This window comes from Vombatus ursinus, unplaced genomic scaffold (genome assembly GCF_900497805.2).
Source record: "Vombatus ursinus unplaced genomic scaffold, bare-nosed wombat genome assembly UNPS02014847.1, whole genome shotgun sequence".
Classification (NCBI taxonomy): domain Eukaryota; kingdom Metazoa; phylum Chordata; class Mammalia; order Diprotodontia; family Vombatidae; genus Vombatus; species Vombatus ursinus.
The window spans coordinates 8,535,878-8,550,914 of record NW_020954625.1 but is presented as its reverse complement, the minus strand read 5'-3'; the positions used below and the strand labels follow the sequence as shown (position 1 = coordinate 8,550,914).

Sequence of the window (15,037 nt, the reverse complement as noted above, 5' to 3'; positions counted from 1 at the left end):
TGGAATGTTCTGAGAACATGTATCTCCAACCACAAATGTCTTATCCTCTGAGTATTCTCCTAGTGTGTATGCCAGCCACAAGTACCTTTTCCTCCGAGTGTTCTAAGACAAGATGTGTTTCCACAGAGAGCAAGCCTGCAGCAACCAGAATGTTCTCAGAGCCAGTGTCTCTAACCACAGATGTCCTCTACGTGTTATTTACTAGGGCTGACTTATTTGTTCTTCCTCCCTAGCCCTTCCTGGAGGTGAGCGGTCCACAGATGTTACACATTGCACGTATTTTTCAAATGCATCAATGAGTTGTGCTCACTTTTTTCCTCCTCCTTTGCACAGCCCTACAAACTCACACGCAAGACCCTTAGGGAGAGGTTCAGAGGTGGGAGATGGGGGAGGGGAAGAGGGTGAACAGCAAGCAGACCTGGACCTGCTGCCCTCAATCCCACCTCCTTATTCCAGGGAACTGACCGCTCACTCCTCCTCCTCCTCTTCCTCCTCCATCTCTACTTTTTTTTTCTAATTTCACATGGGGTGTAGAGAACATCATAACAGAAGCAGAATCAGAACCTTACTTTCTAGATTAAATAAAACATATAACGCATATCACACTTTAAGATTTATCCCTTACGTGCATTGTTCCATTTATGTAAACAGTTCAGAACAACTCTGTGAGGTAGATACTGTTATATTCACTTTACCTGTAAGGAAACTGAGACTCTGAGAGGAAAAATGACTTGCTTAGGGTCACACATTTACTAACTGTCAGAGGTAGCCTTCAAACCCAGGGCTTCCTGACTCTAAGCTTAGTATCCTATTCACTAGAAACTACTGTCTTTCTCTCTCAATTCAATTCATCTCATATTCATTAATTTAAATAATCACATTTTGGAGAAATGCAAAGGCCTGTGGGTTTAGAAATTGGCCATTTTCCATGGATCCCTGGATCTGAAAATGGCTAAGAGAATCTGAATGAACAGCAGGCTTCTTCTCAGAGGATACACTTATCTGCATTGGCTGCCCAATGTGTGACCAAATGACTCCTTGATTCAAGGAACTCCTACTATGGAATATATAAAACAAAGACTGCACTCAAGATAATGGGTTTAAGTATTTCCTAGTTTAAAAAAATACGTTTTAATACCATGAATTCCAGCAGGGGGTCAAAGGATGGAGTCAATGTTACCAAGTACAGACTTTTTTTTTGACCCCTACACCCATACTATCTCTGCATGCATCTCATCAAAAATAATAGTCACCTTCTCTGAAGCCCCTAAGTTTGTCTTAGTGTTCTACAGACTTTGGCCAAGCCTCACCACAACCCTGGGCAAGGTGGGGGTGCTTACAGGGCTCACTATCCCTCATTACGTATGAGGTAGCAAGGCCTCGGAGAGGTAAAGGGAATCCCCACAGTCCCATGCCTAGCAACTGGAAGAGATCACATTGGAACCCAGGTCTCTGCTGATTTCAAGTCCAACAGAGTCTGTATTCCAAGGGGATTTCTTCAGCAATGTGGTATAGTAAAAACAACCTCAACAAAAACAACAACAAAACAAACAAAAATAAACAAACAAAACCTTACATAGATCTATATCTATAGATTTATATCTATATCTCTATACACACACATACACGCACACATATTTCAAACTACGTACTTGTATAATGTTGTTAACCTTGGATGGGTCACTTTACCTCCCTGGGGCTCAGTATTGGCATTTCTAAAATGAGAGGTTTGGGCTAGATGGCCCTTGAGGCCTTTTCCAGCTCTAATTCTCATAACAATTTGTGGAGTTAGAGATTATTATAGAACTTCTTCCTCCCTAGTGCTCTCTGTGATAAAATATGAAGTCCTCAGCTTAACATCTGAACACTTCCACAAGCTGTTCCCAATCTCTCCTTTCACTTATTTCATGGCAATATTAACACATACTTTGCATTCCAATTTACACAATAATTATAACACATTTTACATTCCAACCAAAGTAGCCTAATTGATGGTATACAGCATGCCATCTCTCACCTCCAAGTCTTTGCACAGGCTGTCCCCTTTGCCTAGAATGCAGTTCTGTCTCACCTTAACCTCTTAGAATCCCTAGATTCCTTCAAGGCTTACCCACCCTATAACATAAGTAAGTCTGTTGTATTTTTCTATGTGTAAATTTTCACCACCCTCCCTCCCCTTAAAACAAACAAACAAACAAACAAAAAACAGAATTGTGAAAGGATATAAAATATTGTAATAAAATGAATGTTTCTTGAGGGCTTGGACTCTTGCTATTTTTCTTTGTGTACTTAGCATATGGAGAGACAGATGGACTAGATCTGTGATTTTACTAGTGTTAGGAACTCATTGTGAGGAAACTCATTCTCCCCTCCAGCTACCTTGCACCTTCTAAGATGTCTAGGATAATGAGAAATTCTGTGACTTGCCCAGGTTCACACCAACAGTCTGAATTAGAGGCAGTGCTTGAAGCTCAGTATTCCTGCTTGAAGGCTAGTTCTCTATCAGTTACTCCACACTATCTCCTAGCACATACCAAGCACTGACTGTACAAATGAGTAATGATTTTTTTTTTAAACTAAGTCAATCAGTTAACAAGGATTTATTATTTACTATGCTAAGCACTGAGGCCGCAGGTACAAAATCAATATAGTCCCTGGTGTTCAAGAGTTCACATTCTAGTTGGTCAAGATAACATATGTAAAGAAGTGAAGACCAAAGTAAGAAATTTAGTGAGTAGAGTCCTAGGTCAACTGATTGGCATCCTCTTTCCAAGAATGACATTCTTGATTGGATTACTGTTCCCACAGCAAGACTGGGAAAATGTACGTGCTTCAATATGGAGAGAACATGGTTGGTCTTGATAGGGTGAACGAGATATGGGGAAAGCTCAGCAATCAGCAGCTCTGGGCCACAGAGCTGGTGTTGGTTTTTCCATTTACTGGGAGAGACTGGAGTGAAGCTGAAGACCATGAAGATGGCCAGAGAACCATTAATGAAAGCTTGCTATTCAATGAACATTAGGACCCAAGTTCAAATCTGGCCTCAAACGCTTACTAGTCATGTGACCCTGGGCAAGTCACTTAATCCTGTTTGCCTTAGTTCCTCCTCTGTAAAATGAACTGGAAAAGGAAACGGCAAACCCCTCCAGTATCTTCGCCAAGAAGACCCCAAATGGGATCATGGAAAGCAGGATATGACTGAAATGACTCAACAAACAATAACCATAGCAACACAATACATGATTGGGAATTGCTGCTATTGTTTACTTCTATTGTTATTCTATTATTCTATTCTCTTGTTGTCAGCTAGACACCATATTCTCACTCATAGGGACCAAAATTATAGCACCCTGACAAGCACATAATAAGCATATAATAAAAAGACAAATTTAGTCCCAATCTTAAGGCTGTTTAAGGAAATTCAAAAATCCCATTGCCATTCTGGTTTTGTGTAGGAGGTTAAGAAGACCGAGAGGTGGAGCTTTCATCCCGAAAGATTTTTTTTTTTTCTGTATCGTCTAGAAAATAGTTATGATTTCATCCAGCTTGGCTTTCCTGCTCTAAACAAACAAGTGCATATTTCAGTTTGATATTCTCATCCAAAGAGTGAAAGGAAGTGATTCACTGACTTATCCAAAACAGCTTTCCCTATGAGCTTTAGAGATAAACACAGAGGAATGAATGGGCTTTTTTTTTTTCAGCCCTTCAGCCCTAACTGGGCAAGTGACAGGATGCAAAATAATTTATAAGATATTCAAGAACAGGTGCAACTAGGTGGCACGGTGGATAGAGTTCCAACCTTGGAGTCAGGAGGACCTGAGTTCAAATCTGACCTCAGACATATGGCACTTACTAGCTGTGTGACCCTGGGCAAGATACTTGACCCCAATTGCCTCACCAAAAGAAAAAAAAGACAGAACATTAAAAAAAAAGATTCAAGAACACAACCCCCTTTTTTTTTTTGCTTTGTCTTTTTAGAAATGTGTTTGTTTTCCCTCAGATGCTGCAAGGCAGCTGCCATGCCCATCCATGTTTTTATTAGCTCCCTGGCTTCACAACCCTAGCACAACAGAGACTTTCATCCTTTTTCAAGGACACCTACCCGGTCTGTCTTCCCTTCTGTCTGAACGCTGGTGTGACTGCGGACATCGTGATCTTCTTCCAGATCTGAAATATCTTCCAGCTCCTCAGGGGTCTAGAAAGAGAAAATACCATGATTTAGAAATGAATTTCTTCCATTAAGCATGGCTTCTAAAGGATTGTCAAATCCCAAAGACCAAAAAGAAGAATAGAAAAGGTGGAAATTGGAGTGGGGGGGAGGGCATTTATTCAGGTAACCATGATTCATGGAACTGATGAAAAAGTCACAAGTGTGACAAATGTAAGAAAAACAGAATCAATTGTTAAAACCAGTATTATAAAATTTTAAGTTATTTGTATAAAACTTTTTTCTTGGTATTAATAATATTTTAATGCCAGTCAGATCAAGGATACACAAATGAATTGATGTTCAATGCTTTTACCACTGTGATTATACCTTTCACCAATGCAGTTTGCACATAATAGTCTTTGCGATTTGCCACACCTGAATAACTCATCCACTCTGAGGCCAACCTGGTGATGACCCTATTCCCTAATAGCTAGGTGGGTGCTCAGAGGGCATACACTCAGTCTGTCTCTGTATCTCTCCATCCAGAAAGCTCTAAGGGAGAACTTGTAGGAGCTGTTTTCAGAGGACATAGAATGACCACTACACCTTGATGAGGCATCGCCGATGAAAGACACAGAGGAGAAAAGAAATGGGGCTATGTATGTAGCATACAGAACAAGATGAAAACTAAAAAAAAATCAGCTAAATAGGTTTTAACAGCACATAGTTAAAGAGCAGCTGGATTTGGTGGTAAAATAATTGCTGAGCAAGTCAAATAAAATCAGAGCAGTGAAGTGAAAAGAGCATTGAATTTGGAGACCTGGGTTGAAATCCTGCCTCAACAACCTATGTTCTGTACTTCAGTGACCTCATTTATAGGATGAGTGGGTTAATGTAGATGTTCTTCTCAGTCCCTTTTAGTTCTGGGTCTATAATCCTAAGACTTTATTCAAGATTTTTTTTTTCCTATCAGTCCAAATCAAGTCCCCATTTTTATGCATCTACTTTCCATAAGAAATTGGTTCTAGAACATGGCTTTTCCTAATTCTAAGGATTTGCTCAGCTCAAATGCAAATATCCTAGACTCTCAGGGCTACAAGGAACCTCAGCAGTCATTGAAGCCAACCCAGACTTGAGCAGAAATTTTCTCTATGACATCCTTGTCAATTGATCCTTCATCATCTAGTTAAAGACTTCCTTGCTTTGAAGAGGAACACACTATCTCCCAAAGATGGTCCATTTCACTTGGGGTAATTCTAATAGGTAGGGTTGCTTTCCTTACATTGAACTTAATTTTGTCTCTATACCCCTAGACTTATTCACTATGCATCTACCCAATTAGAGTATACCTATTGTCTCTCCCCCTGCGAATCCAAGGGATGTTACTTTTAACAACTCAGCAGTCGAAAGTTTTCCATTCGTGCATTATTCAGTCATTCAACAAATGTTTGTTAAGCACATGTTGTTCAGTCATGTCTGACTCTCTGTGACCACATGGGCAATACTGTTCATGGGGTTTTCTTGGCAAGGATATTGGAATGGTTTGCCATTTCCTTCTCCTGTGTAAAGCAAAACCAATTAAAGCAAACAGAAGTTAAGTGACTTGCCCAGGGTCACATAGCTTGTAGGTGTCTGAGGCCAAATTTGAACTCAGGTCTTCCTGACTCCAGGCCCAGTGCTCTACCCATCAAGCCATCTAGCTTCCCCCTATGAAGCACATACTATGTGCCTGGCACTAAGTGCTTTGGATTCAAAGAAAGGAAGTAATATCAACAAAAATAACAATGTTTAATTAAAAATTGTCTTCACCCTGAGAGAACCTATACCCTAAGGAAGGAGAGAAAGTGATTTTTTTTATAAGATACATGGAAAGTTAGTAAAATTAGAGTAGAGGGCATTAGCTGCTGTGGGGATACACTTCACATCATAATCCTTTGCTACTAAGCTTTGAGCTACATTCCCAATAAACGCATGAATAATGGGGGCCTACGAGAAATGACCAAAGAGGCTCCCACTATCCTTAGGTATTATGTCTCTTATGCAGACAAGTAAAATGCATAATAGTTGGTATGGGCTTTGCTCATTAAACCTACTCCAGCTTCCTGGGGGGTCAGCCCTGTATACACAGCCCTCTGCTTGTTTTTGTCACTGTCTCAAGCCTTTTCCCCCGTGACCAGCCTTGGGAAGCTGAGTTGCAATCATCGCCAAAATAACAACCCAATTTCCAACCCACTAATGTCCTCTCATATGGTCTCATCTCATGGATCTTTAAACAGAATTCCCCTTTTACTTGGATTGACTCCCCTGCTGTGGTGGGATCTTTTACATTTATTTAAGCTGCCTCTTATCCGATATTAATTTCCCCATTCCTCTGAGACCTCCAGCATGCTGAGGAATTTTTATCTTTCCTCTTATCTCTCTGTAGTCCTTCTTTGCTGAAACTGTCAGCTGATAGGATCACAGTGCAATTTACTTTCTCTTCACAGGAATTCATGGGATCAGTTCTCCACTTTGGAGCCTCAACCCAATTGGATATTTCCTTATTAGTTACTCTGTGGGTTCTCCCTGCAGCATTTTTGAGACATCACCTTTCCAGTTTCCCTCCTCGACGCATCATCAGCCTCTGTAGCATCTGAATAATTTCGGTCCAACAAATTCCCTTTCTCTCATCCTATCATTTTGCCAGGGAAGGTTATCAAGTTATTCTACTGTGTTCTGTTTCTTATAAACCTTAGCTATTTATCACTCCCCACCCCCCCATATTCACTGCACATAACTCACTATTTATTCTAATATTTTGTTCAAGTCAAAAGAGGGAGTTGGTCAGCAGAGACCAAGTACACTCTTAGTACGATGCATTCTTTTAGTGGTGAAAAGCCTAACAAAAAAGGCTTCTATAGAGGAAATTCATCAGAGTACATAGACAACTGACCTTGGGGATGGGGAAGACTTGTATTCAAGTCTTACCTTTGGAATGTTCTATATGATCTTGTAAATCATCATCTCTCAGAGCTCTAGACAATTCTTACTATAAAATCATAGCTATAAATCTGGAAAGGAATTCAGTGGCCATCTAATCCAAGTCTCTTGTTTTTACAGATGAGGAAGATGAGGCTCATGGAATATTTGTCAACTGACTGGCTATGGGAGTGAGAGTGAGAAGATCAAAATGGCTGAGAGCCTGGGTAACCCTAGGAGAATGGTAATACCCTTGCTAGTAGTGGGGAAATTAGGAAGAGGGAAAAGTTTGGTGGAAAGATAATGAGTTCAGTTTCAGATGTGTTGAGATTGAGATTTCTATAAGGTATCCAGTTTTCGATGTTCAACAGGCAGCTGGAAATGCTAGACTGAGGGTCAGGAGAGAGTTGAGAACTTGGACAAATCTAGGAATCATATTCCTAGGAAAGTTAATGGAATCCACGGGGGCTTTTGAGATCATCAGGCAACATTATGTAGAGGGAGGAATATGACCTCCTTCTGGACATTAATATGTGAATATTACTTCTTTCAGGACATTAATACAGCACTTAAGCAGTTCTTCTTAAACTGTCCTTTTAAGACCCACATGGGGTCAGGACCTCCAGTTTAAGAAATGCTAAAGGGGTTGTAAGTGAAAAAAAGTATAAGAAGCCCTGAAAAAGCATCACAGGGCTCAGAGCTAGAATATTTTTGTAGGTCTGTGTGCCCAGATTGAGGGATGGAGTGGGAGAGCACAGACATGAAAACAATTGTCCCTCTTACCTGATGAGGATAATGATAAAGTATGAAAATAGAGTAAGGACACGGGTAGGGGAGGCCTGACGCAGACACGCTTAGCAGCTGTGTAACCAGAAATCAGGCAATTAGTACCCAAGAAACTTCATTTGCTCTTAGGGCTTGTTCAATGCGTCATTCTTGTATCTCTAGTGCCTGGTTAGCACAGTGTCTGACTGATGGCATATATTTAATAAATGTTTGTTGAATAACTGACGGGTAGCTGGGGAAAATTAGAATCCCACTGAGCGGTCCAGAGAGATATTATAAGGAAATTGCTATGGAAACTCAAGGTGTTTCTTTTGTTTCTGTTCTATTCCTCTTGAAATCACTTTATATTATTGGGCTTATACTGTGTATTGGCATATCTGTAGACAAGTTGTTTTCTCTAGAACCAATCACTCAATCAATCAACATGTATTAAGTGCCTATTATGTACCAGGCACTGGGGTTGAATCAGAGAAGAATGTTAGCTTCTGAAGAACAGAAAATATTTCACTTATGTCTTTGTATTTCTAAGATTGAGCATCAAAATAATACCCAATATTAGCAATAATAACAATGACATATGGACAGGGAGTTAGAGAACAAGTAGATGAGTAAATTTCTTGACCAAGCCAGTGATCAACCTTATTTGCCATTTAGAATCTTAAAGTACTTCTTGATTCACTGGGGTTAAGTGACTTGCCCAGAGTCACACAGCCAAGGTATGACAGGGGCAAAGAATGAATCCAGACTTTTCTGGTTATGAGGACAATTCTGCCCAGTACACCACATCCCATTGTCTTTAACAACCACCACAACAAGAATGATGATGATAATGAGTCACATTTATACAATGTTTTGATTTGCAAAGTGCTTTATACAAATGAGGTAATCCTCATTTGATTTTCACACCTACCATCTGAGTTAGTTGCTATCATCATCCTCATTTTATAGTAGCTGGTGGTACAGTAAATGGAGTGCTGGGTATGGAGTCAGAAAGACATGAGTTCAAATTCAGCCTCACACTAACTAGTTGTGTGACCCTGGGCAAGTCAGTTAACTTTTGTCTGCCTCAGTTTCCTTAACTGTAAGATGGGGATAATAATAGCAGCCACCTCTCTGGGTTGTCATAAGGATCAAATAAGATGACATTTGTAAAAGTGCTTAGCCCAAAGCCTGATGCATACTATAAATATTCATTCCTTTATTCCCTTTTTATGAAGGAGAGCATGGAAACAATATTTGATATGTAGCAGGTGATTAATAAGGATTTGTTGGATTGGACTGACTCGGATTGTGTGGAATGAGAAAAGAATAAGTCCCCTATACTTTTGCTTCTATTAAAGAGGATGACAGACATGAATAATAATTCCCAAACTTTCAAATGTAGTTTTTTGATACTTTGCCATAACTGAGGCTGCAAAAACCCAACAGTTTATTAAAAGTACAGGGTTGGAAGAAATTGGCAGTGTACACACACACACACACACACACACACACACACACACACATACACTAAGGAAGCAAAGGGGCTGTGCTGGGGATGGGGAAGGGTACTGTATTAGTATTGCTTGTCTTCAAAGGAGCTCAAGGCTCTCTGCAGACATTATCACATTTTTTCCTTTCTCCTCTCTGGGTGAAATAGAGAAGGAAGAGATTATCAGAAGAAACATTCCCTGGCAGCGACTTAGACATGTCTGAAGGTGAAAAGCCAAAGGAAAGCTTTGGCATGGTCTGCTGATTACCAGCGAAGCTAGAAACAGGGAGTTTCACAAGTGATCCTTTTTGCTCCAGGTACAAACTCGGCTAAGTCCTATAACTTCAGTGAAATGCACCACTGAGCTGGGATCAAAGCAGTCAAGCAAGGGATGGCTAGAAACTCAAGGAATCACTGGTGATGGATACCACAGAAAGTGTTCTGCTTGAACTTCAGAGGAGACTTTTTCTGTGACCAAGATAGTTAGGATCCAGGCCAGCTGAGAGGAGCCCAAAAGAATGAAGCTAAAACAAGACAACTCGATTTAGTAAACAGACATTTCTAAAGGTGGGAGGAAGTGCTGGTATGTTCAGTTTGATCTCTTTCATTAGTTCTACCTTGTCTCTTTCCAACTGATGATGATGAGTTCTATTAGAAAGGAGGTCAATTAACAAATTTATTTTCTTTCTTTGAATTAACATTTTATTGATATCTAGAAAGCCCAGTTTTGGAACAAGTGTGTGTAGAGAGAGAAGTCTAAAGAAAATGTTTCCTACTCAGCATATGTATTCTCTTAAAACTAGTCTTTGGCTATCATCCTGAGATGAAAGGAATGGCCAGTATTAAGCAATGACCAAGCAAAGAAGTGAAAACAAATTTGATTGAAGAATGGGTAAACACATGGTATGTGGATGTAACAGAATATTAATATGATTTAAGAAATATGTATAAGTGTGATGATTATAGAGAAGCACTGAAAGACTAATGTTATCTAGTACAGAGTGAAGTAATCAGAGTCTAGAAAAGTGTTGCAATGACTAGAAAAATTTAAATGGAAAGAATAATCACAAAACAATTGGAAGTGAAGACTGCCAAAATAAAAATGAAGAAATACACCCTCAAAGAAAAGATAGAAGATGCTCCCCCATATTCCTTTGCAGAGAAGGGAAGTTTATAGTTGGAACTTATATAGTACATATATGCAAATATACATTACATATATTTCCAGGAAATTTCAATGTGTGGGGTGGTTTTGTTTATTTTTTCTCACTTTTTCTTCTTTTAAAACTATTTTCTTTTATTAAATGGGTGGCTCTCTGGGAGGGAGCTAGGGACACTAGGAAAAAATTAGGCAGTGTGAAAATAAAAGTTATCAATAAAATGTTAATGAAAAGAAAGAAAATAAATTTCCTAACTGACCTCCTTTCTGATAGGACTCCTCATCAGTTGGAAATGGAATATGTGGAACCATGAAAAGAGATCAAATTCTATCTTCAGAAATCCTGGGGTCATCTTCCCAGTTCTGCAATTTACTCCATTATCTTTGTGACATGGATTACTTTATTTAACTTCTCTGGGCACCATGTTTGTTATTATTCTTTGTTTGTTTGGTTGTTGTTGTTTCTATCTGAAAAATGGGGGTTGGACATTGATCCTGAATTTACCTTTTCACAGCTTTTGCTCATTATTCTTAGCTTGTGTACTCTCTCTCTCTCTTTCTCTCCCAGAACCACACACACACACACACACACACACACACACCACATTTAGGCATACATATGGAAACAGCTGGGTTGCTCAGTGGATAGAATTCTGGGCCTGGATTCAGAAAGATTTGAGTTAAATCTGGCCTCAGACACTTGCTTACTGTGTGACCCTGGACAAGTCACTTAACTTCTGCTTGCCTTAATCCACTGGAGAAGGAAATGACAGACCACTCCAATATCTTTGCAGAGCAAGAGAGAAAATAGATTTTTTTCATTGGCTAGTCCTTCAAGTCCCTGAATACAATTACTATGCTTTCCCTAATAATCCAATTATTTGCTACTCTAATAATCCAATTCCCCTAATAATCAATTGATCAATAATCAATAATCCTTGAAGAATTAGTCCTCATGTGGCCTAGGTCTGTTTACCATTCTGATTTCTGTGCTCTCAATTTTTTTTTCAGGCTTATGAATGTACTAATCATACACAGACAACAAAATTCCAACATCAAAATCCTGGTTGTGGAACTTGGACAAAGCATTTAGCCTCTCAGTGTTCTCTGAATGTCATAAGATTTTGGCAGAGGAGGTAAACTGTAGTAGTGATGATAGGAACCTTCCTACCATTGAATTCTCTACACTGATGAAATCACATGCCCAGTCCCAATCTCTATTATTTGATGGATTTTCTTATCAAAATATTGTTATAATGTATTTTTAAAATGTCTCCTGGTCCCATTACCACACATCTATTTCTCATTAGGCTGAATCTGCTGTCACCTCTCACTATGATAGAAACATGACATTAACAATACATTAATCCATTCTTTTATAAGAATTCAGAAGTGTAAATGGGAAAAAGAAAATGAAAATGTTTATTTTTATTTTATTTTTGTAAATGAAGGAAATCATCTAGGGAGCAAGTTAACACTGAGCTGTAGTTTGACAAAAGTAAATTATGGGCTGTAGAAAATATGTCCAAACTGAATAGCAAAGATGTATAATGGGCCCAGCATATAATTAACTACCTAAGTACATGTGTCAGCTTGTGCAGCAAAGCCCTCAGCCCAAACAATGCTATTGTTAAAACTGAAAGGAGGGGAGAAGAAAGCTCTCTGTTAGGAAGGTGCTTGGGGATTCATCCAGGCCTCTAGGAATCAGGTTGTCCAAGGACTGATAGCCTGAGTTAAGTTAGTATTGGGATGATTGCCAGGGATAATCATCATAATGTCTCCTGTTTACATAACTCATTCTTGGGCTGGCTTGGAAGCGAGGATCGCTTGGTGCTTCAATACCTCTCAAGGAGGGGGAATGGGAGGGAAGGGGTATTTATTAATCACCTACTATGTGCCAGACACTATTATAAGCTTATCATGTGTTGGACCCTGCAGTAATTGCTGGGGATGCAAATAAGGCAACATAGTGCCTGCTATCAAGGAACCTAACTTCAAATGGGGAGAGACAACATGTAATTGTCTTTTTTTTTCTCCCCAGGCTGCCCTCTGGCCTTTCTAGACCATGCCCCAGAAATCTCATCCTGGAAGCTAACTGTAGTCCTGGAATTCAACCATCTTCATCTTTCTATGATTGAATGGCTCCACACAGAACCTCCATGTAATAGGGCACAGAGACAGATCATGCCTCATTCTTCTCCAGGCTGTGCTTAGGCCTTCCTCCACTACCTCCACAAGAGTGCTTTGATCTATCTCTTCCCTCCACCCCCTTCTCAACTTCCTTTATGTGTTGTCTTCCACCATTAATATGTAAGATCCACAAGGGCAGACATTGTCCACCTTTCTGCTTGCATTTGTATTCTTTTTTTTTGGTCTTGTGTTTTTTTTTGGTCAGGCATTTGGGGTTAAGTGACTGGCCTAGAGTCACAGAGCTAGTAAGTTTTATGTGTCTGAGACTGGATCTGAATTCAGGTCCTCTTGACTCTAGGTGCTCTATCCATTGCATTTGTAGTCCTAGCATTTAACATAGTGTCTGGCACACAGTAAGTGCTTAATAAACATTTGGTGATTCAATTTGAATACAACAATAGAGTAGGCTCTTAATAAATTTTTTTTTAAACCTCTTAAGTGGGGCTGGGGTGGGGGGATGGGGGTACTTCTTTTGAGTAGAAACTATCTTTTTCTTTTCTTTATATCCTCATTAACATAATGACTGACATAGAGTAGGCACTCAGCAAATGTTTACTGACTGACTGACTTGTAATTAAGGACATACACACATAGAGGCAAATAGGTGATACAGTGGAAAGAGTACTGATCATAGTCAGGGAAACCTGAGTTCAGATCTGGGCTCAGATAGCACACATTTATTGTGTGACTTTGGGCAAGTCACGTAGTTTCTGTTTCCCTCAGTTTCCTCAATTATCAAATGGGAATTAATAATAACACCTCCTAAGGCTGTTGTGAGGATCCAGTGAGAAAATATTTGTAAAAGTACTTAGCACAGTGCCTGGCACATAGTAGGTTTTATACAAATGCCTTCCCCTTTCCCCCTTAGAGAGTACGTAGATGGAAAATAATCTCAGAAATGAAGGAACTAACAATTGGGGAGTCTGGGATATGAATTGAGTCCTGAAGGCAGCCAGAAAAGCTAAAATAAATAAAGGCTTAAGCAGAGCATTCCAGGCATGGGGAAGGGCCAGTTGAAAAGGGGAGGGATGGGAGATGGAGAGTCATATTCAAGGATCTTGAAATAGGTTAGTATAGATGAGCATCAGAGGGCATGCAGGGGACTAAGGTGTAGAAAGGCTGGCAAGGCAGGGAGAGGTAAGGTTATGAAAAAGCTTTAAATGTCAAATTACATAGGACCTTACGTTTGGTCATGACAGCCACTGGAGCTCATTATGCAGGGTGCATGACGTTGTCAGAACTGTGCGTTAGAAAAACAACCTTGGCAATGTCTGAATTAGAATGGGAAGAGGCTTGAGGCAGAGAGACTAAGGAGGAGACTATTACTGTATTCTAGGTAGAAGGCCATCATTGCCTAAATGACCCTAGGGTCATGGCTTCAGGGATAAGGAGAAATAGACACATACCAGAAATGTTGTGAAAGTAGAAATGACAAAATATGTCAACAGACTGGATGTGTGGGGTCAGTGAGAATGAGGAGTAGGAGACAGCATGGAGGCTATGGATCTGGATCAGGGTAGGGATGATGGCGTCCTCAACAAGAAGAACAACTTTTTAAGAAAGGGAGGATTTGGGGATAAAAGAATAAGTTCCATTTTGGACAGGCTGAAGGTGAGATTCCTGGAAATATCCAGTTTGAGATGTCCCAGGGGCAGTTGATGATGTGGATATTGTTGGTTTTTTGTCCTTAGTTTTTGAAGAAGACCAAGGGCATCATGGGTGATGTCCTGACTTGTGCCTGAGTTGGATTTAAGTGAGGCAGGATTGCACAAAGTCATCAGCTTCACGCTCTCTTATAAAAAAATCAAAGCCCAGTAACAAGAGAAAAGTCAAGATGACTGGTGGTGGCCTGGGATGCAGCGGATGACCTTAGTGTCTTCCATGTGGAACTGCTGCTCAGAAGAGAAGCTAGGACTAGATATCCAAATCTGGGTAGCATCTCCATAGATATGAAATTGAACATTTGGTAGCTGATAAGATCAGTAAGTAAGATGGTAGCTAAAAGAGAAAACCCTAGAGCCCTTTCATGCTAGAACAAACAGTCTTTATTCATTCCAGTGGCATTGTCCCTCACGATCCTCCTTCTCCTTGTAGTGGCTAACAATGTTTAGGACACTGGACACAGCATCAAGGTCAGCTACCAACACGATGGTAAATTATTTAACTTGAAAAGGCTAAAAACCAAGATTAACAGGGAGGGAGAGTTTTACCTTGGCAGTATACTTTCTAGGGATATCCACATAGATGATGAGGTTGATGCACACATTGCCAAAGCTAGTTCAGTGTTTGGGAGGCTCTGAAGGAAAGTGTGGGAGAGAAAAGG

At 39.9% G+C, this 15,037-nt stretch overlaps 1 protein-coding gene across 1 annotated transcript in view; it reads right to left on the bottom strand.

Annotated features, from left to right (window-relative positions):
• Positions 1-15,037, bottom strand: part of CTNNA3 (catenin alpha 3) — a 1,857,428-nt gene that overhangs the window by 230,054 nt on the left and 1,612,337 nt on the right. The window contains exon 13 of the mRNA XM_027840655.1: positions 4,103-4,195. Coding sequence (XP_027696456.1) covers positions 4,103-4,195 — 93 coding nt within the window. The remainder of the gene's footprint in view (positions 1-4,102; positions 4,196-15,037) is intronic.